Source organism: Alternaria infectoria (genome assembly GCF_024043175.1).
Source record: "Alternaria infectoria strain BMP 0036 chromosome Unknown scaffold_3, whole genome shotgun sequence".
Lineage (NCBI taxonomy): Eukaryota > Fungi > Ascomycota > Dothideomycetes > Pleosporales > Pleosporaceae > Alternaria > Alternaria infectoria.
The window spans coordinates 1,595,860-1,622,277 of NW_026250692.1; the positions used below are offsets into that span (position 1 = coordinate 1,595,860).

At 54.0% G+C, this 26,418-nt stretch overlaps 12 protein-coding genes across 12 annotated transcripts; 6 read left to right on the forward strand and 6 right to left on the reverse strand.

Moving 5' to 3' along the window:
• Nucleotides 1-1,908: 1,908 nt before the first annotated feature.
• On the forward strand, nt 1,909-3,446 carry J4E92_002777 (uncharacterized protein; the record flags this gene model as incomplete). Its single annotated transcript, XM_051494178.1, has 5 exons — nt 1,909-2,035; nt 2,094-2,261; nt 2,310-2,425; nt 2,475-2,755; nt 2,810-3,446. The coding sequence occupies 5 exons, from the start codon at nt 1,909-1,911 to the stop codon at nt 3,444-3,446; spliced, it is 1,329 nt and encodes a 442-aa protein (XP_051355857.1).
• A 526-nt stretch (nt 3,447-3,972) lies between these two features.
• On the reverse strand, nt 3,973-6,585 carry J4E92_002778 (uncharacterized protein; the record flags this gene model as incomplete). Its single annotated transcript, XM_051494179.1, has 4 exons — nt 3,973-4,017; nt 4,085-5,368; nt 5,419-5,940; nt 6,019-6,585. 4 exons carry the CDS (start codon nt 6,583-6,585, stop codon nt 3,973-3,975), a joined length of 2,418 nt encoding a protein of 805 aa, XP_051355858.1.
• A 468-nt stretch (nt 6,586-7,053) lies between these two features.
• Nucleotides 7,054-8,990, reverse strand: J4E92_002779 (uncharacterized protein; the record flags this gene model as incomplete). The annotated part of the gene is made up of 4 exons (XM_051494180.1): nt 7,054-8,522; nt 8,573-8,703; nt 8,755-8,809; nt 8,852-8,990. The coding sequence occupies 4 exons, from the start codon at nt 8,988-8,990 to the stop codon at nt 7,054-7,056; spliced, it is 1,794 nt and encodes a 597-aa protein (XP_051355859.1).
• Nucleotides 8,991-9,531: 541 nt separating this feature from the next.
• On the reverse strand, nt 9,532-10,732 carry J4E92_002780 (uncharacterized protein; the record flags this gene model as incomplete). Its single annotated transcript, XM_051494181.1, has 3 exons — nt 9,532-9,701; nt 9,748-10,622; nt 10,716-10,732. 3 exons carry the CDS (start codon nt 10,730-10,732, stop codon nt 9,532-9,534), a joined length of 1,062 nt encoding a protein of 353 aa, XP_051355860.1.
• A 674-nt stretch (nt 10,733-11,406) lies between these two features.
• On the forward strand, nt 11,407-12,273 carry J4E92_002781 (uncharacterized protein; the record flags this gene model as incomplete). Its single annotated transcript, XM_051494182.1, has 1 exon — nt 11,407-12,273. The coding sequence occupies one exon, from the start codon at nt 11,407-11,409 to the stop codon at nt 12,271-12,273; it is 867 nt and encodes a 288-aa protein (XP_051355861.1).
• Nucleotides 12,274-12,639: 366 nt separating this feature from the next.
• J4E92_002782 (uncharacterized protein) lies at nt 12,640-13,590 on the reverse strand (the record flags this gene model as incomplete). Its single annotated transcript, XM_051494183.1, has 1 exon — nt 12,640-13,590. The coding sequence occupies one exon, from the start codon at nt 13,588-13,590 to the stop codon at nt 12,640-12,642; it is 951 nt and encodes a 316-aa protein (XP_051355862.1).
• A 1,676-nt stretch (nt 13,591-15,266) lies between these two features.
• Nucleotides 15,267-16,193, forward strand: J4E92_002783 (uncharacterized protein; the record flags this gene model as incomplete). The annotated part of the gene is made up of 2 exons (XM_051494184.1): nt 15,267-15,405; nt 15,457-16,193. The coding sequence occupies 2 exons, from the start codon at nt 15,267-15,269 to the stop codon at nt 16,191-16,193; spliced, it is 876 nt and encodes a 291-aa protein (XP_051355863.1).
• A 143-nt stretch (nt 16,194-16,336) lies between these two features.
• On the reverse strand, nt 16,337-18,043 carry J4E92_002784 (uncharacterized protein; the record flags this gene model as incomplete). Its single annotated transcript, XM_051494185.1, has 1 exon — nt 16,337-18,043. One exon carries the CDS (start codon nt 18,041-18,043, stop codon nt 16,337-16,339), a length of 1,707 nt encoding a protein of 568 aa, XP_051355864.1.
• A 736-nt stretch (nt 18,044-18,779) lies between these two features.
• Nucleotides 18,780-20,855, forward strand: J4E92_002785 (uncharacterized protein; the record flags this gene model as incomplete). Its single annotated transcript, XM_051494186.1, has 1 exon — nt 18,780-20,855. The coding sequence occupies one exon, from the start codon at nt 18,780-18,782 to the stop codon at nt 20,853-20,855; it is 2,076 nt and encodes a 691-aa protein (XP_051355865.1).
• An 831-nt stretch (nt 20,856-21,686) lies between these two features.
• Nucleotides 21,687-22,178, forward strand: J4E92_002786 (uncharacterized protein; the record flags this gene model as incomplete). The annotated part of the gene is made up of 2 exons (XM_051494187.1): nt 21,687-21,957; nt 22,036-22,178. The coding sequence occupies 2 exons, from the start codon at nt 21,687-21,689 to the stop codon at nt 22,176-22,178; spliced, it is 414 nt and encodes a 137-aa protein (XP_051355866.1).
• Nucleotides 22,179-22,481: 303 nt separating this feature from the next.
• UBC1_1 (Ubiquitin-conjugating enzyme E2 1) lies at nt 22,482-23,274 on the reverse strand (the record flags this gene model as incomplete). The annotated part of the gene is made up of 2 exons (XM_051494188.1): nt 22,482-22,961; nt 23,014-23,274. 2 exons carry the CDS (start codon nt 23,272-23,274, stop codon nt 22,482-22,484), a joined length of 741 nt encoding a protein of 246 aa, XP_051355867.1.
• Nucleotides 23,275-23,960: 686 nt separating this feature from the next.
• MTS2 (26S protease regulatory subunit) lies at nt 23,961-25,544 on the forward strand (the record flags this gene model as incomplete). Its single annotated transcript, XM_051494189.1, has 4 exons — nt 23,961-23,963; nt 24,016-24,081; nt 24,177-25,245; nt 25,294-25,544. 4 exons carry the CDS (start codon nt 23,961-23,963, stop codon nt 25,542-25,544), a joined length of 1,389 nt encoding a protein of 462 aa, XP_051355868.1.
• Nucleotides 25,545-26,418: the final 874 nt, after the last annotated feature.

The following is a 26,418-nucleotide window of genomic DNA, read 5'->3' on the forward strand; positions in this document are numbered from 1 at the left end:
GTACCGGCGAGATTGAGTTGTGTCAGGCTTTCGTTCCTTGAAAGCGCTCCACTGCACAATGGCGGTGTTCAGGTTTAGGGCGGTTGTGCTGATGTGGCTGGTAGGTCCCTTTGAAAGCGCTGATCGGGCGGGGGAACGCTCGACAAGTGGACATGGCAAACTCGCGACCAAAGCGCGAGACCTTCCATAGATGCTCTGGTGTTGCTTATAAGTATAGGTCAGCCTCTGCCCATTCGGTCCTCCTCTTGACTTGTATAGGCGTCACAATAGATGTCAAGTAGATGAAAGAAAGGCGACACCAGGTAATATGCTCATGAGAGCACTGGGAGTTTCTTCGTGTTCGCAAGCGTTACGTATTGGCTGCAGGCGCGCCCATGTGCGTCGCGCTTTTCGTCGCAACTTCGGGCTAGTCCGCCCAGTCCTGAAGTTGCAGCGCATGTCTGTCCACTCCTTGTGGTAGACGTCCTCACAGTACCTTCTCTAGCAATGGAACCATTGCGCCATGATGTAGCGCGATCAGAAATGAATCAAATGCGTTCGTATGATTTGAGACGGACGGGACTTTTTGGAATAAAGAAACCTACTTTGGGCAAACAATGCGCCGAAAGAAGCCGACTGCGCGGAATACAAGCGAATGCGAGAGCGCAGTTGAAGTGGTGTTGCCTTGGCTGAGGAGAGTCGCGAACTTGAGGTTGAAGTTCCAGCTGGCCGAAGAGACGGCGCTTGTCAAGTCACGTGCACGCGGTTTGTATGGCGGGGCGAGCTGAAAGGTAATCGTCTCGAGGCAAATTAGGACATGTTGTCTCGATTTCCTGTCAGTCTTTATTGATGTCGTGAGTAATGAATGCAATACGACAGAAGTTTGTCAAAATGAACAGACGCTGGCACCGTGATGAGCGGATGCTCGCAGTGCAGTCATATGAGATGGCGAGCACATTGACTGCATATGCCAAGGTAGCTTACAGTGTAGAAGGATTGCTTTCCAGCTATATCGCGTTGCTTTCAGAGGCCAGGTGATATATCGCGCTTGCCGAAAAGACCGCTTGACCAGATAAGGGAAGGAGATTGGGTTCGCGTCCTTTATGGCTGCATATTGAAGAGTCTGGACGGCGCACTAGACAGCCAACATGCGCTTCTGTAGGTCTATCGAATCCCCATTGCTGCGCGATAGGAGAGGATCCGAACAGGAGCCTACTGCTGATTCCGGTGATTTGCTCGGTGAAGTCGGGCAGAGAACAGAGAGTAGCTAAGAAAGACGCTTCCTTGGTACGGTGGCGAGGGTGAAACTCAGCATCCATGAGACGGAGCGTGATTGCGCAAACCATGACGGAGGCTGCCAGGAATAGAACGGTGGGCAATGTATGGCAAGACGGGTGAAACGGGGGGCATGCCTACAAAAGGCGATAGTGGAGGGGTTGGCTGTGGTGAGTAGATGGGGCGCCCGGCGGAAGCATTAGGGCGGCAAACCCCGGAATAGCGACATGTCGTCCCGCTGTGTCAGGACTGGCTGGGCCGCGTCTTTGGGCGACGCTGATCGCCGTTGGAGGGCACCTAGACGGTCTGTGGTTTCTGGAATAATGGGTCAGGGTCGCGCCTGCTTAGCCTGCTGCTGTATATTGACACGCGTTGGCTCTCAACTTTTGCCGTAGGACGCCCGCCATTGCGAACTCTCCTCCTGACTTCTACTTTCTACTATCTACTATCTCGCGGCATCCATTCCTCTTTTCCCTCCTTTTGCACCACTTGGTCTCTGTCGCCGGGTGTTGATCGTCCCGCGCCTGCCTCCCTGGTGGTATCGATAGCTGTACCCTGCACACGGCCCATATCTTGTTACGCACGCCGCAGCCCCCTCGTCATTCTGCTGCTTGCACGCTTCCCTACGACACCCACGCACACCGCACCGCAATCATGAACATCAACAAGAAATTCGACCGCCTGAAGCAATGGACCAACGAGAAGATGGGCGCAGAGGCCCGCACTGGTCTCTCCGACGAGTTCAAGGCGCTCGAAGTGGAAATGAACCTGCGTCATGAGGGTATGCACGAGTCCGCGCCCTGCAGCAGCTCCAGCCTCGCATACTGACACTTTTCCAGGCATGGACAAGATGCACGGCGCAATGGCTGTCTACGTCAAGTCGCTCTCCAAGCGCGCAGAGGGCGCCGACAAGGAGAAGCAGCTACCAGGTGGCCATCTGGGTTCCTCCATGGTGACCCACGGCGAGGACTTTGAGCCCGACTCGGAGTTTGGCAATTGCCTGTCTTGTGCGTTTCCACGCCAATCGCACCTGTCTGCGTACTAACTATCAGCAGCACTGGGTCGAGCAAACGAACGTCTGGCGCGAGTACAGGAGACGTATGTCCAAGGGGCTACGTCATCATGGCTCGAGGGTCTTGAACGCTCCTTGATTCAGATGAAGGAGTACCAGGTACGGCAGCATCAGAACAATTGCGGGCATGGAAGCTAATTCGTCTCAGTCTACCCGCAAGAAGCTCGAGACACGCCGTCTGGCCTACGACACCTCCCTCGCCAAGATGCAGAAGACGAAGAAGGAAGACTTCCGCATGGAGGAGGAACTACGTGCCCAAAAGGCCAAATACGAGGAGACCAGCGAAGAGGTCTTCCGGAGGATGCAAGACATCAAGGAGTCAGAAGTCGACATGGTCCAGGACCTGACTGCTTTCCTCGAGGCAGAACTGAGCTACTACGACCGCTGTCGTGAGATTCTGCTCAACGTAAAGCGGGAATGGCCGGCTAGGTGAGGACATTCCGATCAGCATAAGACCTAGCACATTTCTGACACATGACACAGGGACACCAGGGCTATGCCTAGCCGCCCCGCGCGCTCCCGATCCAATACCGCACACGGCTACGCAGAGCGCTTCAACCCAGTCGAAGAAGAACCCGAGCCTGAGCCCGCTCGCATGACCATTCCTAAGCTTTCGTCCCAGCGAAGCCGCTCCCCTGGCCCCGAGCAGTCGCCCGGTGGCTACTCCCTACGCCCCTCTCTTAGCCGCACTTCGACTTACGAGAACAACAATGGCTACCGAGACGACTCCCCTGCCCGCCGACTGTCCCGCGTCCCCACTGATTCCTCCGTCATATCCTCCGGCCGAACAAATCTCCGTCCAGTCCGACAAGCTAGCGCCAGCCAACAGAACACGTTTGCTGACGACTACGAAGACGATTATGCGCCATCCAACGGAAACGGGTATAGACGTGACCGTGATCGATCGCCGCCTAGCCCCGACACCTCGTCATCTGTTGGCAGTGGGCGCGGCGGCGTCATGTCGCGAGCAGCGAGTTGGTCCCAGGCGGGTGAGCAGGCGACCAACGGCGGCAAGAAGGCACCTCCGCCACCACCTCCATCGAGGGCGAAGAAGCCGCCGCCACCTCCGCCGCCAATGAAGCGAAGTGCGTTGAGTGAATCTCAAGTAGCACGCTACTAGCACTTGCCATCTTCCTCTTGTCTTTCTCTTTGGCTAACAAGTTTGTCGTAGAGCTCATGTCTTCCACTGTCAGGAACACCAGCTGGTGATGCCAACATTTGACGTATCGACATGCTGTTCACGACTTGCTTGGCGGAAAATCAGATCTGCATTCTCGACTGCAGTGCGGTCAGGCGTATATGGCGTTACATTGGAAGGAACATCAAGCACCAGTGTCATGGCGTTTTGGAGCTGGGTGGAACTTATCACAGCGTCTACGTGTCGAGCTTGGGACACAAGTCCAATTGTAGCAAGGTGCTAGGGCTCAACCTCAATACATCTCTTAAACAATCAAAGAAGCGAAGTGAATGTGTATGTGTACAGTCGATGAAGATCCCCAGGATGAATGAGATCTTGATACGACCAGAAACATTCGTGAACTTGAGATGAACTCGTGTCTATTTCAATCAACAGACTAACCAGATATATGCTACTCGCGTTATTCGAACACGAGCATTTTCCGTAAACACCACACTACACCAACCAATTAATGCTCGTACTTCTGCTGTTGAGGCGGGAAATTCCAGTTCTCCTAGACAAACATTAGCACAATTCCCTCACATCTGAGCAACCATCACAAAAGCCGAAGGATGACTTACCCACTGCTGCAACCCCCCATTCGGACTCGTAGTCCCAAACTCAGCATGATGTCCCGTATCCACCGGCACAAAAATAGCCCCCGTATCCTGACCCGCACCAGCGCTCATACCACCCCAGACATCGTAATCCTCCGCCGACCCAGCACCAGCCCCGCCGCCGCCCCCACCATTCAAGCTCCCGAGTATACTATCGAAATCCACATTCAGGCCATCCAGCGTACCGGACGTAGGCGTCCTCTGCAAATGGCCATGCATATTACTCGGCGTCTGCTGCGCGCCAAACGCGGGACTCGTTACGGAGCCGCCGAAGGAGGGGAGGGGCTGAAGAGTGGGATGTTGCTGGGGAGCGATTTGTTGGCGCTTTTTGTTGAAGCCTTTCATTACGTAGAAGGCTTCTAGGTTTTCTTTGACGGTGAAGAGGAGGTCGGAACAGCGTTCCCGGACGCCGACGCCGTAGCAGTGCCCGAAGATGTGGTCGATGATGGTGGCCATGCGCTCTTTTCGGGGGAGGTCGGGTGTGCGGTAGAGTTCTGTGAGGAGGAGGAGGACGGCGTGGTATTGTTGGTAGGTCGTTGAGTACCAGGCCCATGCCGAGAGCGAGGGCAGTGTGTCTAGCGTTGCGCCAATTTCGAGCGTCGTAAGAGCTGCTGTGAGAAGGACGTCGCGGAGGCGGTTTTCGGATTCTGAGCGTGGTTGCAGGGAGGTTTGCGGAAGGTGCCGGTAGAGGAGCATGGAATCGCAGCGAGACATCAGGAGCGTTGCTACAAGGCCTGCATAACGTTGGATAGGAACATTGGCGTCCAGGTACTGCAAGTATTTGCTTTGAATTTGACGTTTCTTGGCCTCTACGCGGGCGCGCAGATCGTGGAGCGTGATGTGCTTACGGTCCATCTCGATTCTGCCGCGAAAGATGAGACGGTGGATTTCGTTGCATTCGTAGCGTATCAGCGATAAAGTGACGTCTGACCAGCCGGTGGTGGAGGCGGGGTGTTGTTGCCATTTTGCACTGCCAAACTCGAAGACGTCGTCATCTACATTTAACGGGAGCGCAATGTCGAAATCGTCTGATCGAATGGATGGATGGGGCCCCTGCGCTTCGGCTGTCTTGAAGTCCAAGAAGCAAATTTGGTACCACAAGAGCGATCGAACGTGTCGTTGTAGAGGTGTTAGGCTGTTGGCTGAGCTGTGGCTCATGCGATGTATGCCTATACACTGTGCCAGGCGAACCAGAGCACCAACTACGACAGACGTCGCTCGAGATATTTGCGCTCGACAGAGGGGTATCTGTATGTGTTAGTTTGCTCGAATTTTATCAAGAATGTCGGTTCAAGTACCAAATAGATCGTCAAGGCTTGCAAGGTCCGTATATTGGACGTCTTCGCCCAGTTAGCACGAAGCAATGCCCGCTCCGTAGCCTTTTGTAAGCGCAAGAACAGGTCCTCTTTCGTGATGCCAAATTGCGACTTGGCTTGCAGAGGTGATACAGACGCCGCAGCAGCCATGCACACGGCCAATATCAAGGCAGTACATGAATTCTGGTTGGGATTCCCAATCTCAAGATTCATCCAGAAGCGGTCAAACATGCGCTTGAACGACGGAAGATGCAACACGTGCGCAAGAGGGCTGACCGCTTCTGTGTATCGCTGTAGTAGTCCCTCTGCTTCCATCTTAGTCGGTAACTGCGGTGCTTCCACATCATTGTTTTGATGTAGAGGCAACGAGCCACCTAGCAGCAGATTCAGCGATGGTGCAAGAGACGGCATCTGTTCTGCGGACAGCAGAGCAGACGACTGTGTCGCTCTCTGGCCCGTGACTGATGACGACGGGGTGAAGCTCTCAGACAGAAGCTTGCCGAGCTACACAACAATTCAGTCTGCGGTCATGGGAAGGCAACGTAAACGCGGGACAAAAGATGAGGACAGGGCAAAAAGTACCTCTTCGGCGTATTGGGGGCGGAAAAATCCGGTGACGTTCTCACAGATGATCATCCTCCCGATTCGAATCGTGAGATCCGTCGCAATCTGATCTTCATCGTCATTCTCGTCTTCGTACACATCGTCCTGCGTCTCTTCAGGCTCTGCGGGCAGTCTCTCCCAGGCATCCGTTTCGGGCTCGACATCCTGCTGGTAGGCTTCCCATTCATAGTCTCGCGGAGGCGTGCCCGGCGTGGTGGTGTCGACGGAGTTCGCGTTCTCGTACCCATCATGCACACTTGCACTACTCTGCGTGCGCACGGGGAGGTTCTTGGTCCAGTCCGGGATGGTGACACCAGCGCCACTCTTACTCTGTGCGCGCTCTCTCTGCTCCCTCTCTTTCTTGCGCGCAGCGCTCTCAGGGACGGTGATGAAGATGCACTCGCGCCCGAAGGCTGTGCAGTTCTGGCAAGGGTGCGTCTTGGAGCATCGCGACTTCCGGGTGCGGCATTCAACGCAGCTGTTGATGGGGCGTGGATTTCTCCGGCGGACCACTCGAGACTGCAAGACCTGTCCTTGTTCTGGCATGTCTCGCAATCCTCATTTTCGCGCCATGTGTGGGTGAGGTTTGAAGGTGGCTGAGGTGGTGGAGTGAGCGATCGGATGTCGGCCCGTAAGGGAACCCCGATGACTTTAACACCTGTTGGTGATGATGCACGTGTTCAGCCTTGTCGCATCGTCTTGGCTCCGAGCAGGTTAGCAGACTTTTCGCCGCCTTCGGAGTCATGCAGGTACCGCCCAACAATTGATTGCTGACTGCGACCTATAGGCCGCGCTGCTGTTCAGGGCCGGCTTGAAACGAATGATGTGGGCCTTGGTGGGATGCATCTCGACCCTTAGCGCGGGGCATGCACTGTGCTGACGGACACTATTGAGATGATTGTGGTATTCATGAGGCAACTCTATCAACCCGTGTAATATGAACCTGCATTTGATGCCACTCGCTTCGACGCCCAACTCCCAAATCATTACCTCGCTCTCGCAAGACGATATCGACTATCTACCTACTTCTCTCTTCAGGCGAGCTGCAGCTGATGTAGCGGGAGGCTCGGGCCACGAGTCGACGGCATCTTCTACTTCCTCCAAGAAGGAAGTGCTATTGTGCACAGTGGTGCCGCCGAGCACGACGCGGATACCTGGGGAACTAGCATTAACTTGCGCAACCATCTTAGCTTCCTCGTATGTTGCGCCGCCGACCATGAAGACAATGATGTCCTGCGGCTTGTCCTTTGTCGATCCGCCACCCTCGACGAAGGGGTACAGCTGCTGGCTTAAGCGACCCTTGATCATGTCCTGCAACGTAGCCTCTAAGCGAGGCGAGTGCTGTGTGTAGACGTTCTCAACACCCTTCAAGCCCTTGAGTCGATCTCGGGCACCTCCGAAGAAAGACCCAGGTTGGAAAAGGTCCGGCACTCCACCTGCCGCCGTAGTCGCTTGCAGCGAGTCATGGTAGGTCAACAGCTTTGTGATGAGGTTAATGCGATGCCGTGATAGTCCACCCGCAACAGCAAGCAAATCAAGCAGCATAGCTGTGGAGTTTGACGACGTCTTTGAGTAGCGCAACGCGTAGATGGCAACCAGCCGGAGCTTGTTGTTCGCCGGGACCTTTGGATCTTGGATGATCCTTTGCAGCGATTTGACGTCGTTGGAATGGTTGTCTGTACATGCCAGACTCTGTTCGAGCTCACTGATGTCCAGTAGACTCTCCTCGCCAACTCGTCTGCTCAGCTCACCGACAAGTGTGACGTGCTTAGTGACGTTGCCGGAAAGCTTGCGGAACTCGGGAAAGTCCTCGATAAAGCGCTTCATATCGGCAATAGAGTCGAGCTTTTGCGATCCCTGCTGCTTTGACGCGAACTGCTCGACATACTCTTTTGCGTTCTGCCCTAAATCGCCGAAGTTGAGATACATGTTCTTCTTGAAGAAAGGGTCCTGCTCCTGCGATAACACGATCTCCTTGAGCTCGGGTCGTATCTCCGGCACGTCGCGTAGGTCCACCCGTCCGTTGTGTATTCCGAGCAGCTCGTGAACCATGGCCTGATACGTCCATTGCGTCAACAGCGGTGTCACCGGATCGTCTCTTCGGTCGACAATCAAAAGTATAGGCGGGGTATCTGTTTTGCGGAAGTCGAACAGTTGCTCTTCCTGTGTCATATGGTACCGGACCTCAGTCGCCAGCTTCTTCACGAGCAGACTGTTCTTCTGGTATCGTATCAAGGGCTTCTTCTTCAGCGACAGAAGTAATGCCATGACTGCCTCAGTTGATCTTTGTAGCGCATCCTGGTTCCACGCATCCGGGCTTGTGCTCCATATCCGATGGTCGGGAAATCCGAGGTTGAGCGACATGAGGTCGGGGTTTATGACGAGGAAGTCGGCGAAGTATTCTTGAATCGCGCGCACGACTTCGTGGTCGTCTGCTTCGGCGAGGCGCTCCAACGAGGACTTTTTGATTATATTACTGAAGTCTGTCTGCATCAGCACGCGTACGTAGCGCCGTGTTCTTCCAGGCGCGTACAGATGTTGTATTCCCCGTACTTGGGCTCTCGCAACTCTTCGATGAGGTTCTGGATAGACTCGGGCGACGGTCGTACAAAGCATAGGCAGCGAAGATGGCGCATCTTCTCCCGCTTTGGGTTGTCGAGGCGGCTGCCAACGTATTAGCCGTGCATTGCATCATGGATCGCCAGGGTGCGGTACTCGGTAAGGTAGACTTCATGGTTGAGGAGGGCGGATTGCGTCGTTGCAGTGGATACTATGGGGACCTAAGCAGTATGAGTAACGTGTGTACAGCCACCTGGGAGAGCAGACAAACCCACAGTCTCGTTGTCGAGGAGGAGGATCTTCATCTTGGCCGCGGAGGTGCCTGTCGCAGCGCTGTCCCCGACCGACACCATCTTGGTGATGTAGCCGGAGACGGCCTGTATGATATCCATGGTCGCGAAAAAATTAGTCGCAATCTACTGCGCGCGTGAAGTCGTGAATTAAGGGAGTCGTTGTCTCACTCGTTCTTCCATGTCGACGCGGTTGTTCGTTGGTCAAGGCAAGCTAGGAACGTGGCTCAAGCGCGAGAGCTCAGGAACATGACAGCGCCAAGGCGACTACATCCACGACATTTCGGAGCTTATACATCGACTTTCCAATTACATAGGGTCAAGTACCCTTCGATGATCTGCCACTGCATCCTACTATTCCTCGATGTTGTTGGTCGTGTGATCACCCACAGTGGGCAGACATGTGGAGTTCCGCCGCGGGGCAGGTGCGGGCAGTACCTGGGCATCGTTCACTCCTATCTCATCGATGACTAGCACGCACATGTAACCACTGTACCAGGACATGCACGATACGCAAACCATAAGAGGCTTTGATACCACATGATTGCCGCTTCATCATTGTAGTGACCCCGCCCCTATACCTAGGTAGGAACTGAAACCCGACACGCCCGTCCCTTACGTTGTAGGGTGGTCTGGCATACGACTACTTCATGATACGTCCCTCAGCAGCTTCTTCAGCGTGCTGCCTAATACGACCCATCGCCTTAGCCTCCCCATCGATGATCTCTGGTAGCAGATCGAATACGCTCTTCTGTTTGGGAGTCCAACCGAACAGCTTGTTGGCTCGAGTGGCTTTGCAGCGAGAGTTGGTGCCTAACATGTCAGAAAGCGTCCTATCCGGGAATACAGTGTGACTCACCCCAAAGGTAGCTGCCCATTGGCCTCATCTCGTCTGCCTCCTCTTTGCTCACGTTGTCAACCCCCTCATGGTTGATGAGCTTGTTCTTGAACGCGATGTCCCCGATCTTGGTGCCGATGTCACCCCAGCAGAACTCTCCGCTTTCTGCGAAATAGTATCCTTCCTTGTTCCAGGTCGCTTTGCCACCATCAGGCGACAAAGCGGCTGTCACAAGGGCTAGGAACACCTCGCTGAGATCTTGGACATGAACTTGAGTCCACATGTTCTTGCCGTCACCAACGACGAAAGCCTTCATGCGCTTCAGTGCGGCCTTGCTCATGTCATACACCTGCACACTCTTTTGGTTATCAGGGCCACGTCCAGGTCCGTAGATACAAGGTGGACAGACGATGGCGGACTGGATGTTGCCTGCTGAAACATCGTTCGATCCAAGGATGATCTTGTCGACATTTCGATGGAGGGCTGAATCAGGCAGTGAAGTGACCTCACCAATGTTGTCCCAGTCATCATAGACCTTCTCTCGCCTCATGCCATAGGTGTTGGTCTCAAAGTCCTCGAAAGACAAGACCCCAGTTCCAGAGGTATGGATGAGATAGGTCTTCTTTCCGCTGCGTGTGAGACCAGCAACCAACGCATTGGCGGAAGCCACGTGGTCGCAGTCGGCGCAATGGAGGACGATGTCTGCATTGGACGCCTCCGTAGTGAGCAACTCGGTGTCATCAAGGGTGCCGTACACAAGACGGGTCTTTGGGTACTGTGCCGCGACCTTAGCTCCCTTGTCGCTGTTTCGAACAAGTGCCGTGATCTCTAGATCTGGATAGGTGTTTGCAACTGCGTAGAGGGCATCGCCTCCGATGTAGCCAGTAGCGCCGGTGCTGTATCTAGTCAGTATTCAACTTCCTAGAAACGAATGCAATTGCATGTCGTCCATATTTCATCGATCGGTAGGAGCACGCATCTGAACCTACACGAAGAGCTTCGGCATGATTGGAGTTTCGATGAGATTGTGTTGAGAGGAGATTTGTAGAAGGCAAGAACACAGTCGGTGCCGATGCAGATATATGCAAAAGTTGCCAGGCTGCTGTCGCTTTGAAATCGTGTTTGCCTACAGCTCCACCTGGTCACGACTAGCAGGAACGTACGTCACAGATATGTACCGGTAGCGCGAACGTCCAATCGGTGACCACAAGGCAGGCTGCATTGCTTACCTACCTAGGTAATTTCTATGAGTCTGCGCATCTCACTGCATTTGCAACATTACACACCCTCTTCATGCTTCCTAATCATAATGATTGCGACGGTGGACATGGACAGTCCTGTGGTCTTGATCCACATGTCTGGTGAGACGCCCCACAGTGGTGCACCTTCCCCTACTCCGGAGTAGAGCTTATCCGCTACAAGCACTCGGAGCTTTATGTTCGATGAGATGGTGCAGACAGACTGGACATACCAGAAATGCACGGCAGGGCGTGAGCTTAGTTAATGGATGCAGCTCCGAGGAGCTCATACCACAGCTCCTCACAATTGAGCCTCGGTAAAGTCGAGTCAACTTACGTCATCCACCTAACACTACCAACATCTATACTACTCCTTGTCCGCCGTCTGAGCACTGTATTTAGCAAGCAAGTAAACATATAATCTCGTCAATTCCTTCCCAAAATGCCGCTCTGCACACTGCATCTCATCGCCCTCCACAGCACTACACCCAACCCTGTTCCAACCTTCCTGTCCACACTGAAGTCCGCCAACATCTCACCACTCGTCATCTCACGCGTAATCCGCTGGATAATCCTCCCATCAAAGCTCTCAACCGAACACCTCCTCGCCCGAAACATCCACTGGGATCTCCTCCTCATCCTGCCCAGCACCGACGCGCTCCCATCCTCGCTCTCAAAGCTAGTCCAACACCACTGGAGCGTAACAGCCGGAGTCCCCTCCCGCCTGATCCAAGACTTTGCATCGAAGAACCAGAAGCTACTGCATCCAGACCCTAGCTCCGTACCCAAAGTCCAAGAGCAGAAGAGCAACAAAACCACCGAGTCAAGCCAAAGCCTCGAACTAAGCGATGAGCTGAATAAATGGATCCAGACTTTCGTTAATAGCGGTGCTAAAGAGGGAAAAGGTGCAGTATCCATGTTCAACCTCCTTGCCTTCAACCCAGGGATGAAGGAAGAATACCTGAAATACGGTGCCGCATTCGCTAAATCCATCGGCTCCAAGCACGGCGGCAACGCAAAGATCGTGGGGAACGCAACACATGTCAACGGCTCGGCGATCGCCAAGGCGTCCGACAGCAGCGTGGGTACGAATGGCGAGGTGGGCGGCGGGAACGATGATTGGGACGAGATCGCGCTGGCGCATTATCCCAGTATCTTGCACTTTAGGGACATGTTAGCGAGTGAGGATTACCAGGAGGTTAACCACAGGCATCGTGTGCCCAGCTTGAGGGATACATGTATTCTTATGACGAGTGAGACTGCGGTTGAGGAGCTGATGGGGCAGGGTAAAGGTGGAGCGAAGCTTTAGGACTTCGTGGAGCTGCGTAAATAATCGTATCTGTAGCAGACTCACTCAGGTGTGAGGCTAGAGTCAGAACACGAATTCTGGTTTGTGTCGATGCTATCTGATCTTGCGACTGCTAAGCTCCGCACAAGGCCGTACCGCTATACAGCTTCTCGAAGCTCGTACAAGCTTATCGTGTATCTTAGGTTGCTCAACGTGGAGCTCGTGTCATACTCAGTGTAGCGCCCAAATACTTGCAACCATAACGTCTAATGGCCTCGCATCAGCCCCAGAGGATTCCCAGATCAACGACCCGGCTTGTCAAAAAAGCCGAACAGATCTCGCTGAGTAGAACGCCGCAGCGATCATGCCAGATACTCCAGAGCCTTCTCAGGTATCCACATCAACAAACAACTCCCGAAAAGCCAACCGTCCAACCCCCTCTCCCGGATGTCCCACCTTCTCCTTCCCACCCTTCCCCCTGCGTTGACCCCAACCCCCTCTTGCACTATCAACACTCGGCAACACCCAATTCCTCTTGTCCTGCCCCGCAACCCACTTCTCGCATAATGTCTCCGCCAGCTCAACCTTGCGCTTCCAGATGCCTTCATCTTCGCCTTTTACTTTGAGTAGAGCAGGCGCTGTGCTCCTCTCCATCGTCGAGGAATCCATAACCTCGGATGTGAAACGTCGGCGCTGGAGGAGACATTCTTCAGCACGGCTGTGTCGCTTACAACGTGAGCATGAGGGGTAGGTTCGCGAGCAGGGGAGACCGGCGAGGGTGCATTGCAGGCAAGAGGTTATCCAGACTGGTCGCGGCTCGTTCGGATCGTGCGGAGGAAGATTATGTTGAGGGTTAATATGAGATACAGCTGTGAGGTCGTCTGTATCCGTGTGTGAGGCTGCTTCATGGGGGTCTAGCCTGGCTGATGGCTTGCTAGGCCGAAGAGCACAGGCAGGAGGTGCGAGCCGCTCCAGTGTGCGTCCTTTGCCATGTGCGGGTGCCCAGTCACGGCTATCGATACTGGTCGTGTCGGTATCATCGTCTCGTATCTCGAACTCTGGGGTCGGGCTGCCGAACAGATTCTTGCGGAGCGGCTTGTCGAAGATGCTCTGCCCGGAGAAGGACGTGTCGGTTGGCGATACCTCATCTTGCGGTACAAAGCGGTGGTCCGATCGCCGTGGTGGTGTAGTTGGTCCATAACCTGCCTCTTCATCGGTATCGGTGGTGCACTCGCTTCCATCGATCTCGGCGCCCTTGATGTTCAATTTGTCAAGCCATCCCTCGATGCGATCAGGGTGTTCGTTCTCCTTCTCCAGCATCTTCAACGGAACAGACATATCGAAGAAGTCTACGCCGATTGGAGTAGATCTTGAAGAGTTGATGATGGTCAGAGTCAAAGAGTACTGAAGGTGACGAGGGCGAGAGGATACGGTGATAATGTTTCACGGTGAAGTCGACCACGCTAGTCCGGACGCGTCGAGGAAGTGATCCATGGATACCGCATGCTCGTGTAATGCGGGGTAACGAAAGTGGAGATGTAATCAGACACCGTATAGCGACAGACAGCTTGTAAGTTCATGTCTCGGTTGCGTATTTCGGCGGTCACTGTTCATCTTAGCGCCGATCAACCGCTTCGAGCAAACAACCCTTCAGCCCAGATTTTGGAAGGCACCTCTCTGGAATAAGTGTGGATACGTTCTTCGACAAACTCAATACCCATGTAGGATGCTCGAAAGTCCTGGAGTTCCAAGACATAGGTTTACTTGGTTTGTCTGCGTTTCGAACATCCAGAAGGATGTCATGGTAGATCAAGGGTTGTAACTTCCCTGGTACCCAGGTAGTGTACCGAACGTTTGCGGGTCGATAAACCTGCAGGCCAAAACGCCAAAAGAGTACGCACATGCATCGAAGTCTCTATGAGCAGGGTCACTTGTAGTACACCGAAAGACCTACTCTCCCTCGCTGTCAAGTGTCGCCCGTAGATTACGTGCTGTTCCTCCTCCTGACCACTGCTCGAGCTGCTGCATCCCCAAAAAAGAGCGCACCATTTCCGAGTCATCCCACACCAAAGTGACAACAAACTCGCGCATCCGCGTGCTTATACAAAGCATCTCAAGGCCAGCAGTCTCTGTTGTGCTGCGCAGCTGCTCCTTCAAGAAGTTGATAGCGGCATTCCGTCCGAATCTGTAGCGGTTGCAACTTCGAATGCGCTCTCGATACCTAGGTATGTTTTCGCAGCATAGGATGGGAAGGTGTATCTGTCGCGCACTAGGAGGGCAGCTCTGAGGAATTTCTGGCGGACGTTCACGTCATCGCGACGCGTCTCGGTAATACGAGTCATGCTAGCGTGACGCGTACGATGTCCCCGGCGTCAGCCGAACAGCCCGCCTCAGTTTCTAACATCAACCTTCCAAAGTCTACGCACATCAAGTTGCATCGGTACACCAGCCAAAATCTAGCGCATCATTTTGATTCAATTGTATTATGCGAACGTTCAGTGTAATGTCATACTCCAAAATGCTTTCCAAGGTTTCGTCTCACATCATCACCTATCTTGCTTTCAAGCAAGTCGTATCAGAAGAATGGCTTTCTCTTTTTCCAGATCAGCTCCCACACAGTTCATTATTTGTTCTATAGTGAGACATATTGTATTGCCACAATGCGCCGTGGTCACCTCGAGGCGGCTCTTCGAGTGTCTTATTCTGTCCGTGTTCGACAGTGAGACAATCGAAGACAATAGCGACAGTCTTTGGGGCGAAATTAGTAATGAGTAGTACTAGAATCTATTTAAGCTAGATATAGGCGCGGTGAGTAGGTATTATTGTCGCGGTGAAGACGGTTTCTACTGCCAAGACTCGTCCGTTTGCCCTTCACCTAGGCAACGTCAACAACTCAAAATCTCTTCGTACAAATCTTTTTCCTCTTCTCCAACAGCTTCGTCACTATCCAAAACAGCTACATACCCAGAAACCCATCCACACCTACAAACAATCCCGCTCGCACCACTACCAAGATGGAAGGATATCTCCCTCAAACGCACTACGAGCCGAACGGCTTCCTCAACTTCGCCCTCGATATGGGCTCAGTCATGTTCGTTTTGCTTGCTGGCTTCATAGCGGCAGCATACGGCATGACCTCCAAGTCAAGCCCAGGTAAGTCTCATCACTCATTGGTCTTTGGGTAAATGATCTGACATGACATAGCACCAGAGATCAGCATGAGCAAGACCGAGATCCGGGATCTCGTGAGCAAGGCTGTACGCGACGAAGTCAAGATGCTCGAGATGCGCATGGCGGTGCGTGAGAGCCAGCTGGGAGAGGCCCTCGACATAGCCCACCAGCACGAAGCCCGCATTGCGGCGCTGGAAGACATGGTCGACAGAGGTGCGAGGGAGATGGACGCCCTTCGTGCCTCACTAAACAGTCCCAAATCACCATCCTCCTCCTCATCCTCCTCTCCCTCTCCCACCCCCTCTCTCTCCTTCTTCCTCTCGGTCCCTCCCTCCCCCGCCACTTCCGACACCTTCCCGGCCACACAATGGACCCCGTCTCCGCCGTCCGAGCATAGCTCAAGGGCCCACAGCGACCACCAAGAAAACTCAGATGACGACAGCATCTACGGCGCAAAAGACTACAAGTCCTCGCCGCGAGTCTCATCATCACCAGATCAGGCGCCTGAGGTATCCAGCCCTCAGCTTGATCCGGCGCTGGAAGATGAACTCGCTGAGTTGGGTGGTTGGGGTCTGGACATAGAGGCATCCGAGGACGTCAGTGGTGGTAACATCACTGACCAGGACGCTGAAGGCGAGACAGACGATGAGTACGAGGCACCAGCACCGCCTATCCCGAGCGCTGGCAGTGAGACTTTGGCTGGACGAAGGCCAATCATTCCACTGTCGAAGTGCAGGACAAAGGGTGCCAGCACCCCGCGTCTGGGATAGGTGGGAAGAGCTTCCGGTATGTTCTTGCAACCAAACCCAACTTCTCCATTATGCTAATTTACCTTGACAGGCGACAAAACACACGTTCGACACTCCGGGATGAAGTCACGCTGCCACAGATGCAGCGTCATAGTCCCGTCCGTTCACTTCCCGCGCATCAAGAAGCGCCTACAAACGTCGACCCAAAGAACGTCCAGTCCGGTATCAGCATCAATCTGCCGAGCCAAATCGAACAATCTCCGCCTTCTCCCCTCGTCATTCTCCAACCACGCCTCACTGCCGACCTCGCGAACGCCTCCCTCATCTACCATCAGTCCTCTCCTCCCTCCATCAACACCAACAAACTCTGCACAAGCGGGCGTCCCCCTGGTAACGAAATCGAGAATGGTATCGCGCCACCTAGCAACCGCAGGTTCATAATGCGAAGGCAAACGGTCTTCATGCACGCCACCAAGCAGCGTCACAATGTCGAAAGTATGCGTAGCGAAAGCACCTTGCTCCTGAATTGGTCCTGGGAAAGGGTTCGGAAGATCGAAGACTTGAAAATAGGTTTCTTTGACCAGATCACCTTCCGCAATGCTCAACGCGGCCGCAAAGAAACCTATGTCGCTCTCAAAAAGGCAGATACGTTGGAGTGCGTCCGCATCATCAAGACCCCCCTCGATACCGTATATCTTCAGCAATTCGGCACCTTGTCCGGGAGACAGAACATCTTTGGCAATCTGCTCGAAGGCTTGAGCATGGTTCTTGCGACTGTCATCATTCCTCATCATGTTGTAGGAGATGCCGCCGTCATAGGTGGTGGAGCCAACGATTTGAGCTTCGACAGGCCTCGCCCAGTCTTTCCAATCAGGAGGAGCGACTTTGCCCTTTCTAGCCAGATCCATGGTCGGCCGCTCGAAGGGAAAGAACTCGCTGTTCGTGCATGGCAAACCAACCCATGCCAGGTCTCGAATCTTCGACGCGTCAACGCCAATCACGTCTCTGGCTATTGATTGCGTGTTCCTCTCACTGCCGTCGTCCTCTCTTATACGAATCCCCAACTTCTCAGCATGCTTGACGAAGTTATCGTGATGCTCGTCATGCGTCATTGCAGGCATGGTAACTGGCGTCCCCGAGAACATGATCGCGCGCTTGAACAACGGTTTACGCATTGTTTGCACCGAGATACTCTCGCTACCTGCGCTTTGTCCGATGACGGTTACATTATCCACGTCGCCACCGAAACCCTCAATATTTTCGCGCAGCCATTCGAACGCCGTGTTTTGGTCGTAGAGACCATTGTTCTCCGGTACTATATCTCCAGCACGATCCGAATGCCAGAAGCCTAGCGCACCGAGCCGGTAGTTGAGCCCTACGAAGATGATGGGTGATTCACGCTGAATAGCATGGCGCACAAGATTTTCGGGGTTGTAGTATGGTCGATTCGCAGAGCCAAGGAAGTACGCACCACCGTGGATGAAGACAAGGACCGGCAACTTCTTAGCAGAACGTATCTTTCCGCCTTCATCGACGCATGAATCCGGCAGATGTATGGAAAGGTTCAAGCAATCTTCCGACTGTTCCTCGTCATCCGGCAGATTGTCGGTCGGCAGTGGGATGTTGGCTGCATCGGACTTGACGCTACCCCACGGCTGGATACTGGAAGCTCCTGGTCTTGTCGCATCGAAAACTCCATCATGGTACCGTGTGCTTTCTCCATCAGAAAGCTTGTACGAGAGCTCTGCGCGCGCAAATCTTTGGGCAACTTTCCCGTACGGCAGACCTAATATCTTCACGATCGAGCCGCTTGGTTCCCGGAGACATCTTATGGCACCGAGCTTCGCGTGGTTGAGGACGACGTTGGTCATTTCGTTCGGGCTGTTGGGGGTATGCCGTGGAGAAGATGCGTCCAGAGTACGATACGTACATGTCATGCAAGAGTGGTGACGTCAGGAAATGGTTTCACTAGGCCTACCGCACAAGTACGACGTACTGAGCCCTTCTTCTGCGAGACATAACAACATCTCAAGACGGTCACATGTCGTACTCAACGTGGGAGTGGCTTGATGCGGAGTTAGACATTTCACGTAACCTGTCCGGTGCTCACTCAAAGCGGTTAGCGACTCAGCCTCGATGTCGGAGTCCAAAGATACGTGCACGCCAGCCATCCTATTACCACAGGACATCAACTGGATATGGACAATCCACGAATTCTGCGGAACCACAATCGAGTCGAAGCGATTAGCTTGAGCATGTTCCTGCGCAAGCGATACCAGAAACCAGCACGGCGGGACCACGCTACCGCTCCCATGGTTCCACATCTTCGACTGCCCGGTCCGCGAACATAAAGATTAACTAATCACGACCCTCTTTTCATGACTTGCAAACGGCCTTGACTGCGGGTTCTTATCTTTCATGTCGTATAAGGCTGTACTATCTTTCGCGCCTTCTTCTTCCGGTTAGTGGTGCCGCTCGCTTCTGCTCTCACCAAGTCAAAGCTTGAGCGCATATCAAAAAGCTTGTCGTCCCACCGACAGCTTGGTCAAGCACAATCGACGGGTGCTCTGCATTTGACCGGAGTCGATATCGGTCTACAGAAGCAAGATGCTGAAGAACATCTTTCTCGCTTCACTCGCGTTGGGCGTGTCGGCCGTTCCCACATTTCGGCAGTATGTCGAACGCGACTACAATACCAATCTCAACGTCAAGCTCTCTATCGAGAATGGTCTCCTGGACACTCCCACCGATGGCCGCGTTGTGTTGATGTTTGCTCCCGAAGGCGAAGATCCCCTCGACGATACAGATGTCACTTCTTCCCCCAACAAGATCTTTGGAAAGAATGTACACAACTTCGGTCCAAAGCAAGCGGTCTTCTTCTCTGGCGGAAACAACGACAGTACTGCTACCGGTGTGTATGGCTGGCCGAACGTCAGCCTGAGCGATATCGACCCGGGGACCTACAGTGTGCAGGCCTTCCTTACCCGCTACGAAACCGTCACGAGAAGCGATGGCTCGAAGGTTAGCGTCAGATTCCCATGTGGCGATGGCGCGCCAAATGTCAACGGCTATGGTAGCTTGATTACACCGCTTCAAGACGTTGAGATCTCTGAAGGCGGCCAGACTATCGAATTGACTTTCAACAACATTACAGCTGTCGAAAACTTCGCCGGCAAGGAAATCGGCGGATGCAACCAGGGCAACTACGAAGACACAGATACGCTCAAACACGTTAAGATTCGCAGTAAGAAGTTGAGCAAGTTCTGGGGCCGCGACATGTACGTTGGTGCCAACGTCGTACTGCCTTCTGGCTACGATGCAGCCGACAAGAAAACACTATACCCTGTCATCTACAACCAAGGTCACTGGCCGGCCGGCGAAGGCGCATACAACTATGGCACCGACGAGAAGTTCACAGCAGCTTGGGACGCGGGTATCATACCCGGAACCAACACAACCGCAGCGCGACCGGCACCCAAGTTCATCATGGTGACTTTCCGCCATGAAGCTCCATACTACGATGACTCATATGCCGTCAACACTGCCAACCTTGGCCCTTACGGTGACGCTATCAACGAAGAGCTGATCCCCCATATCGAAGACACTTTCAACACCATCCGCGCACCGTATGCTCGGGTCCAGGATGGAGGCTCTACCGGCGGTTGGGAGTCGATCGCCAACGTCATCTACCGTCCAGACCTCTTCGGCGTGTGCTTCTCCTCCTACCCCGACTCTCTGGACTTCCACCGCCACCAAGACATCGAACTGTACAGCGCTGCTAATGCATACCAACGTGCAGATGGTAGCTCTGTCCCCAGTATCCGCACCCACACCAACAGCACGGAGGTCATCCTCGCTACCGCCGCGCAAGAAAACCATTGGGAATTGACCTTCGGCACATCATCGCGGTCATTCAATCAATGGGATATTTGGAACGCCGTCTTCGGAGTTCAAGGTTACAACAACTACCCTCTCGAGCCCTGGGATAAAGTCACCGGTGAGATCTACCCCGAGGCAGTTGAATACTGGAAGCCGTTTGACCTCAGCGACTACGTCGTCACAAACTTCAACTCTTCCCGCAACCTCGGTGCTGCCCTTGCTGGACGTATCTTTGTCTACGTAGGCACTTGGGACAACTACTTCCTCAACGAAGGTGTCATGGAATTCCAGAAGCGCACCGATGCCGTTGGTGGAGCCGGCTGGGCCAATGTCACAATCCTACCCGAGAAGCCCCATGGTGGCAACTACCAAGTACGCGAGATCTGGGACTACCTTGAGTTGGTCGAGCGATGGGTCCAAGACCACGCCCCTGATGGCCCTACTCCACTCTCCCCTTCGGCCACCGCTCCCTCTACCCGTGGAAATGTATGGGAGGATGTCATCAAATACGGTGGTCGCAAAGCAGCCATCAAGCGTCAAGCCGACCCCAAGATCGAGGATAAGAAGGCCAAGGTGGGCCAGGAGGTTTCTGCGAGTGTTGGACGTTGGGACCCGGGTGTTAAGCTTACTGCGCAGTGGATTCTGAACAGCAAACCTGCATGCGAAGCTTTTAGTATAGAACAAGGCGCGAGCGTGAAGTATGCACCAACAGCAAAGGGCCATATTCAGCTACATGTCACAGGAGAGAAGCGAAACTACGCGACTGAGACAAGGAAGAGTGAGCGAGTACTCGTGGGAAAGTAGTGGAATACCAGGAAATAGACATAGATCAATCAGTATTGAAACACCGTTACACCGCATTGCAACTGTGTGAGCATTTGCGACTAACCTATTGCACACAAGGACCTGTGGGGTCATACTGGAATTTCCCGCATAATACCTGCCCGCGATGCTGGTGTTCCTGCATCCGTGAAAGCCCATGTCCAGGATCCGGCGTCTCCCCATTTAGCACGGCGCCACTTCCGCGTAGGCTAGCTCGGAGATTTACAGCTCCACTTTACCTCACCGAGGCAGTAGTGTCAATGAAAGTCTCTAATCGATCGTCGCATTCACAAAGATAGAAACCCAGCATCTATATCTCGAGAAAGAAAGGAGTGAGACAGAAGACTCACGCAAGCTAGAAGCACAGTAGCCCAACTCTACAAATCTGACCGCCTACACAAAGTTCACAACTACAAATCCTAGCCCCAGGAACCCACACCGTCTCCCTTTCTCCACGTCGCGACCTAGATGCGCGCCGATGGCTCGGTCTTTATCGCCGTCGCCGAAGAATTACGACCGTTGCATCTGAGCACAGACAGAGTTGAACTTTGAAGTGCTCACCCAGCGTCAGCAGTAGCGGTATTTGTGTGAGTGCAGCCGTAGAGTATCCAGATGCTAGGACCATGCTAGGCGCACGAAAACGAGGCGGTGGGTAAATGCGCCGACCAACAGACCGCTCTTGACGTCGTCTTACGAAGGGAGATGGACATATAAGACGGTCTTGTCATCGCTTTCTAGATATCCCTTTCCCCATCCCCATCACTCCCAACACAACAACACCCATACCCAACCAATCACCAACCAACCCCCAAAATGCACTTCAGCACCGCCCTCTTCGCCCTGGCCACCGCCGCCACCGCCGCAAACGCCAAAGTCTACGGCAAATGGAACGTCACCATCACACAGCACGCGCTCGACTCCGGCTTCAAGTCGCAGAGGCTCCTCGCGGACTTTGTGTCTGACGAGTACTCTGGCACGAACGTCATTCACACCGTCTGCGACTACGAGTACGATCCTAGCAAGAACCCCATGGAGAGCAAGAGCTGTGATCCTCCTACTTTTGACTATGAGTATGACGGCGAGAGTAAGTTTATCCTTCCGGTTGTGGCATCCTGGTCTCAGGGTGTTGTATTTGTAGAGCGAAATGCTAATATGTGTATAGCTGTCAAGGTCCAGCAGAACATCGAGAAGCCTAACAAGATGACTGTCTTTGGTGATGCTCCTCTTACTCTCAAGAAGGATGAAAGCGTTGAGGGTGTCTACTCGAATGGCGTCTTCATCGACGCTGACCGTGCCACCGCGTAAGAATCTCAGTCAACGATATCCGGTATAAACAGTAGACAAAAAGAGGAGGAGACGCTTGTACATACGAATAACGAAACAAGAAGCATAATGTAACGAACTTTGATTGACACTACATTGCTACTCACTAAGAGCGCGCCTACGCTATTCCCGTGATCATGTACACCCAATACTCCTAATAACCCATCAACTTACGCCGCCTCCCATGAAGAATGTAATGGATGTGATGGTCTGAGGAATGAAAACGCCTTTGCGCCCTGGAAGTCGAACAAGAGATGCTGAGTCGAAACAAGATATGGGGAGCTACTATGCTTCGCCGAAGAGCCGAGCAGTGATGTCCCCCATGTAGGCTTCTTCCAGCTCGTAGTCTTCGCCGCCCATGCGATCGATACCAACATACTCAAACGAGGCGACGACGGCGTCGACATCAAAGCCCATAGCGACAAAGCGATCTACCAGGTCCTTGTTGTAGCCCTTGTACGCAGCCAGCTTGGACTGCTCTTCGTTTTGTTTCGCCTGCTGGGCCTTCTTCTTGATGGACGCCGCTGTAGCTCCCCCGCTTCCTTCAGCAATCTCCTTCCGCGGCGCACCAGCGAATGTGACTGCCCACTCGCGTGCCTTGTGTTCGAATTCGGCGGGGTTCCTAAGCAGCATGCCGGCGACTTCTGCGTCTTGTGGGTCCTTGGGCTCGGGTGTGCTGAGCAGCGATTGTAGCGAGATCAGAGCGGACTTAATGGTCAGAACTGGCGACCATTGCGAGGAGAGGGTGTCGAGGCAGATGGCGCCCTACTACTGTTAGCTTTCTGAAGCACATTCCAAAATGGTGTCTGTCACTTACCGTTTGTGAGCTGACATTGGGGTGCCAGATCTTGGTCTCGAACTTCATGAGCGGTGGGCGGAAGGGGTACTCGCTCGGGATCCGGATGTCGACCTTGTAGGTAGCTCCCTCATATGGTGTGTCAGGAGGACCGAAGAACTGCCCCCGTAGATGTGTCAAGTCTTCGCCATTGCCTGCGGGTTCGACGACGATCTTGGAGTGCTGATCGTTGTGGATGTCGGCAATCTCCTTGGCAATGCGCCGGTTGCGGTTGGAAGTCATGGTGGTGGGGTATGGTGGAAGGTTTGGGGTGAAAAGGGCGATGAAGAGGAAGTGTTACGAGTAGGCAGCAGGCAGGCGCGACCAATGTATTTCTAGGTACAGAAGTCAGCCTCAGGCTCGCGAAGTGGTCCCGGCTCGACCAAGTTGCAGTGCGGGGACTGTGTCATACAGGTCTTGGGGTGTCTGAGAGGGGGCTGTAGCGTGGTGATTCACCTGAGAAGCGATGCGAACGTACTGGACCTACTCCAAGACCTTGTCTGGTAGCGACGGGGAGTACCTCTTGACCCGCGTGGGGAGCTTTGAGCTGGCTCGCCGGCGGGGTCGAAGCTCAGAGGGAATACTACAACGGGGGGTTCGGGAATCTGGTGGGTGAAGACGAAGTGTTAGTGAAATGGAGCGCACAGCGAGAAATGTACGGCTATCGGACAGGGCCTGACGTGTCTGTTGCTCTATGGAGGTGGAATGGTGAGGCTTCCAGCGGCTCGAGGCAGTGACGCCACGAGGCGCTAACCCCGATCCTCCGACATCCACGAGCTTCGGAATCAGCGCATCAACACCTCTTGCAAACAACCACCGCCGATCCACCGCCATCGCCCGTTACCACCACCCTCGCTGTGGTTCTTCCTCTTCTAGTCGCTGCATACTGTCGAGCGCCTGATTCGTCTTTCATCGTGTGATCGCGTGTCATGGTAAGATCGCCTCCCGCGGAAACCACCATGGCCACATGCTAACGCCGTGCAGGGTAACCAGCAATCGAGTGCTGGAGGCGGCGGGCCTCCAGGAGATGACAAGAACAAGAAGGACAAGGTATGTGCTGCCCCACGACACGTGGTGATGGCTCTCGGGAGTCCGCTATCTGTTGCCTCACCGCACCTGGCACGCACTAACAACGCCCTCTGCAGAAGGAGAAGCCAAAGTACGAGCCGCCGCCACAACCCACAACCCGCATCGGCAGGAAGAAGAAGAAGGCCGCCGGGCCCAGCGCCGCCGCCAAGCTCCCGACCGTCTACCCGACCGCACGATGCAAGCTACGCTACCTCCGAATGCAGCGCATCCACGACCATCTCCTGCTCGAGGAGGAGTACGTCGAGAACCAGGAGCGCCTGCGCAAGGCCAAGGCGGTGAAGGAAGGAAACGCGCCCGCAGCCAACGCAGGGGATGCCGAAGACCGGAACGCCGATGAGCGCTCACGCGTCGACGACATGCGCGGCAGTCCCATGGGCGTCGGCAACCTCGAGGAGCTCATCGACGACGACCACGCCATTGTCTCCAGCGCCACCGGGCCCGAGTACTACGTCTCCATCATGTCTTTCGTCGACAAGGATCTGCTAGAGCCCGGAGCGAGCATCCTGCTGCATCACAAGTCGGTTTCAGTAGTCGGTGTGCTCACAGACGATGCCGATCCGCTAGTCTCGGTCATGAAGCTAGACAAGGCGCCCACAGAGTCGTATGCGGATATTGGTGGTCTAGAGCAACAGATTCAGGAAGTGCGAGAGGCGGTCGAGCTGCCCCTGTTACATCCAGAACTGTACGAGGAGATGGGTATCAAGCCCCCGAAAGGTGTCATCCTCTACGGTGCACCAGGTACCGGAAAGACGCTTCTGGCCAAGGCCGTGGCCAACCAGACCAGTGCAACTTTCCTGCGTATCGTGGGTAGTGAGCTGATCCAGAAGTACCTCGGAGACGGTCCCAGGCTCGTGCGACAGCTCTTCCAGACTGCCGCCGAGAACGCGCCTTCCATTGTCTTCATTGACGAAATCGATGCTATCGGTACCAAGCGTTACGAGTCCACATCCGGTGGTGAGCGTGAGATTCAGCGAACCATGTTGGAGTTGCTCAACCAGCTGGACGGATTCGACGACCGTGGAGATGTCAAGGTCATCATGGCCACCAACAAGATCGAAACACTCGACCCTGCCCTGATCCGTCCTGGTCGTATTGACCGCAAGATTCTCTTCGAGAACCCCGATCGTGAGTTTATTCCCCACTGTCCGCGATACACTTGCTAACCATTTGCAGAAACCACCAAGAAGAAGATCTTCACTCTCCACACCTCCAAGATGTCGCTCAACGAGGATGTTGATCTCGACGAGTTCATCAACCAGAAGGACGACCTTTCTGGTGCCGACATCAAGGCCATCTGCTCCGAAGCTGGTCTCATGGCGCTCCGTGAGCGTCGTATGCGCGTCAACATGGAGGACTTCCGCACCGCAAGGGAACGTGTCCTTAAGACGAAGACGGAGGGTGAGCCGGAGGGCTTGTACTTGTAAACGTAAGAAGCACAAGGGAAAGGCATCATCTTCAACACCCAAGAGCAATGTGCAAGTGTATTAGTACAAGTTGCACATAGGAAGCATCTCATCACGGCTTGAAACCTATACAACATGCACACCCTTTTAGTTTTTTCGTGATGTATATCTGCGCGTATCTACAGTGAGTTTTCTAGTTTGGGATGTCGCTGGCTGACAATAGCAGCGAAGCATGAAAGAGGGCTGCTTCCTACGAGGGAGGTGGAGTCGCCGTCTCATTCATTATCGGAACTCTCGGGACCACTCAGTGAGCAGCGATTCCAATCAGAAGTTCTGTCCGGGTCGTGACTGCCTTGAGAGTCTGCAAGAGACCGTGCACAGCTCGTGTCATCCGATCAAAGTCAAGAGGAAACCACCACCTATCTTATCGTCTCCTATACAATCGCTTTCTCCTCCCTGCCTCTACGAACCGCTCTGTGGACATAAAATCGCAAGAAATGCTAATCGATCCTGCCAGTCTGTCTTCATCCCCCGTTGCACAATTCCAGTCGAGCTCGGGGCTTGCCAGGTTGAGCAAGAGCACCACGACAGCAAGAACATAGCAGATGGGCGAAGTCTAGCGGGGGAATATGCGCTATTACCTCAACTATTCGTAGGGGCCCCGCCTTTACCCAGGTAGAAGACTCCGCAATGCAGTCCACGAGGGTAAAAGACGTGCACTAGCTCGCCCCCCTTGGGGTATATATAAAGCAATTCACGACCCGGATCTGATATCTCATCTCTCCCACTACGCTCTACCCAGCTTGAGTTGCACTGCAGTATAGCCATCTCATATCGACTGCGCCTTTGGGGCAACTTCGCTCAGTGTTCACAAAAGACTACCACTGCTCCCGAC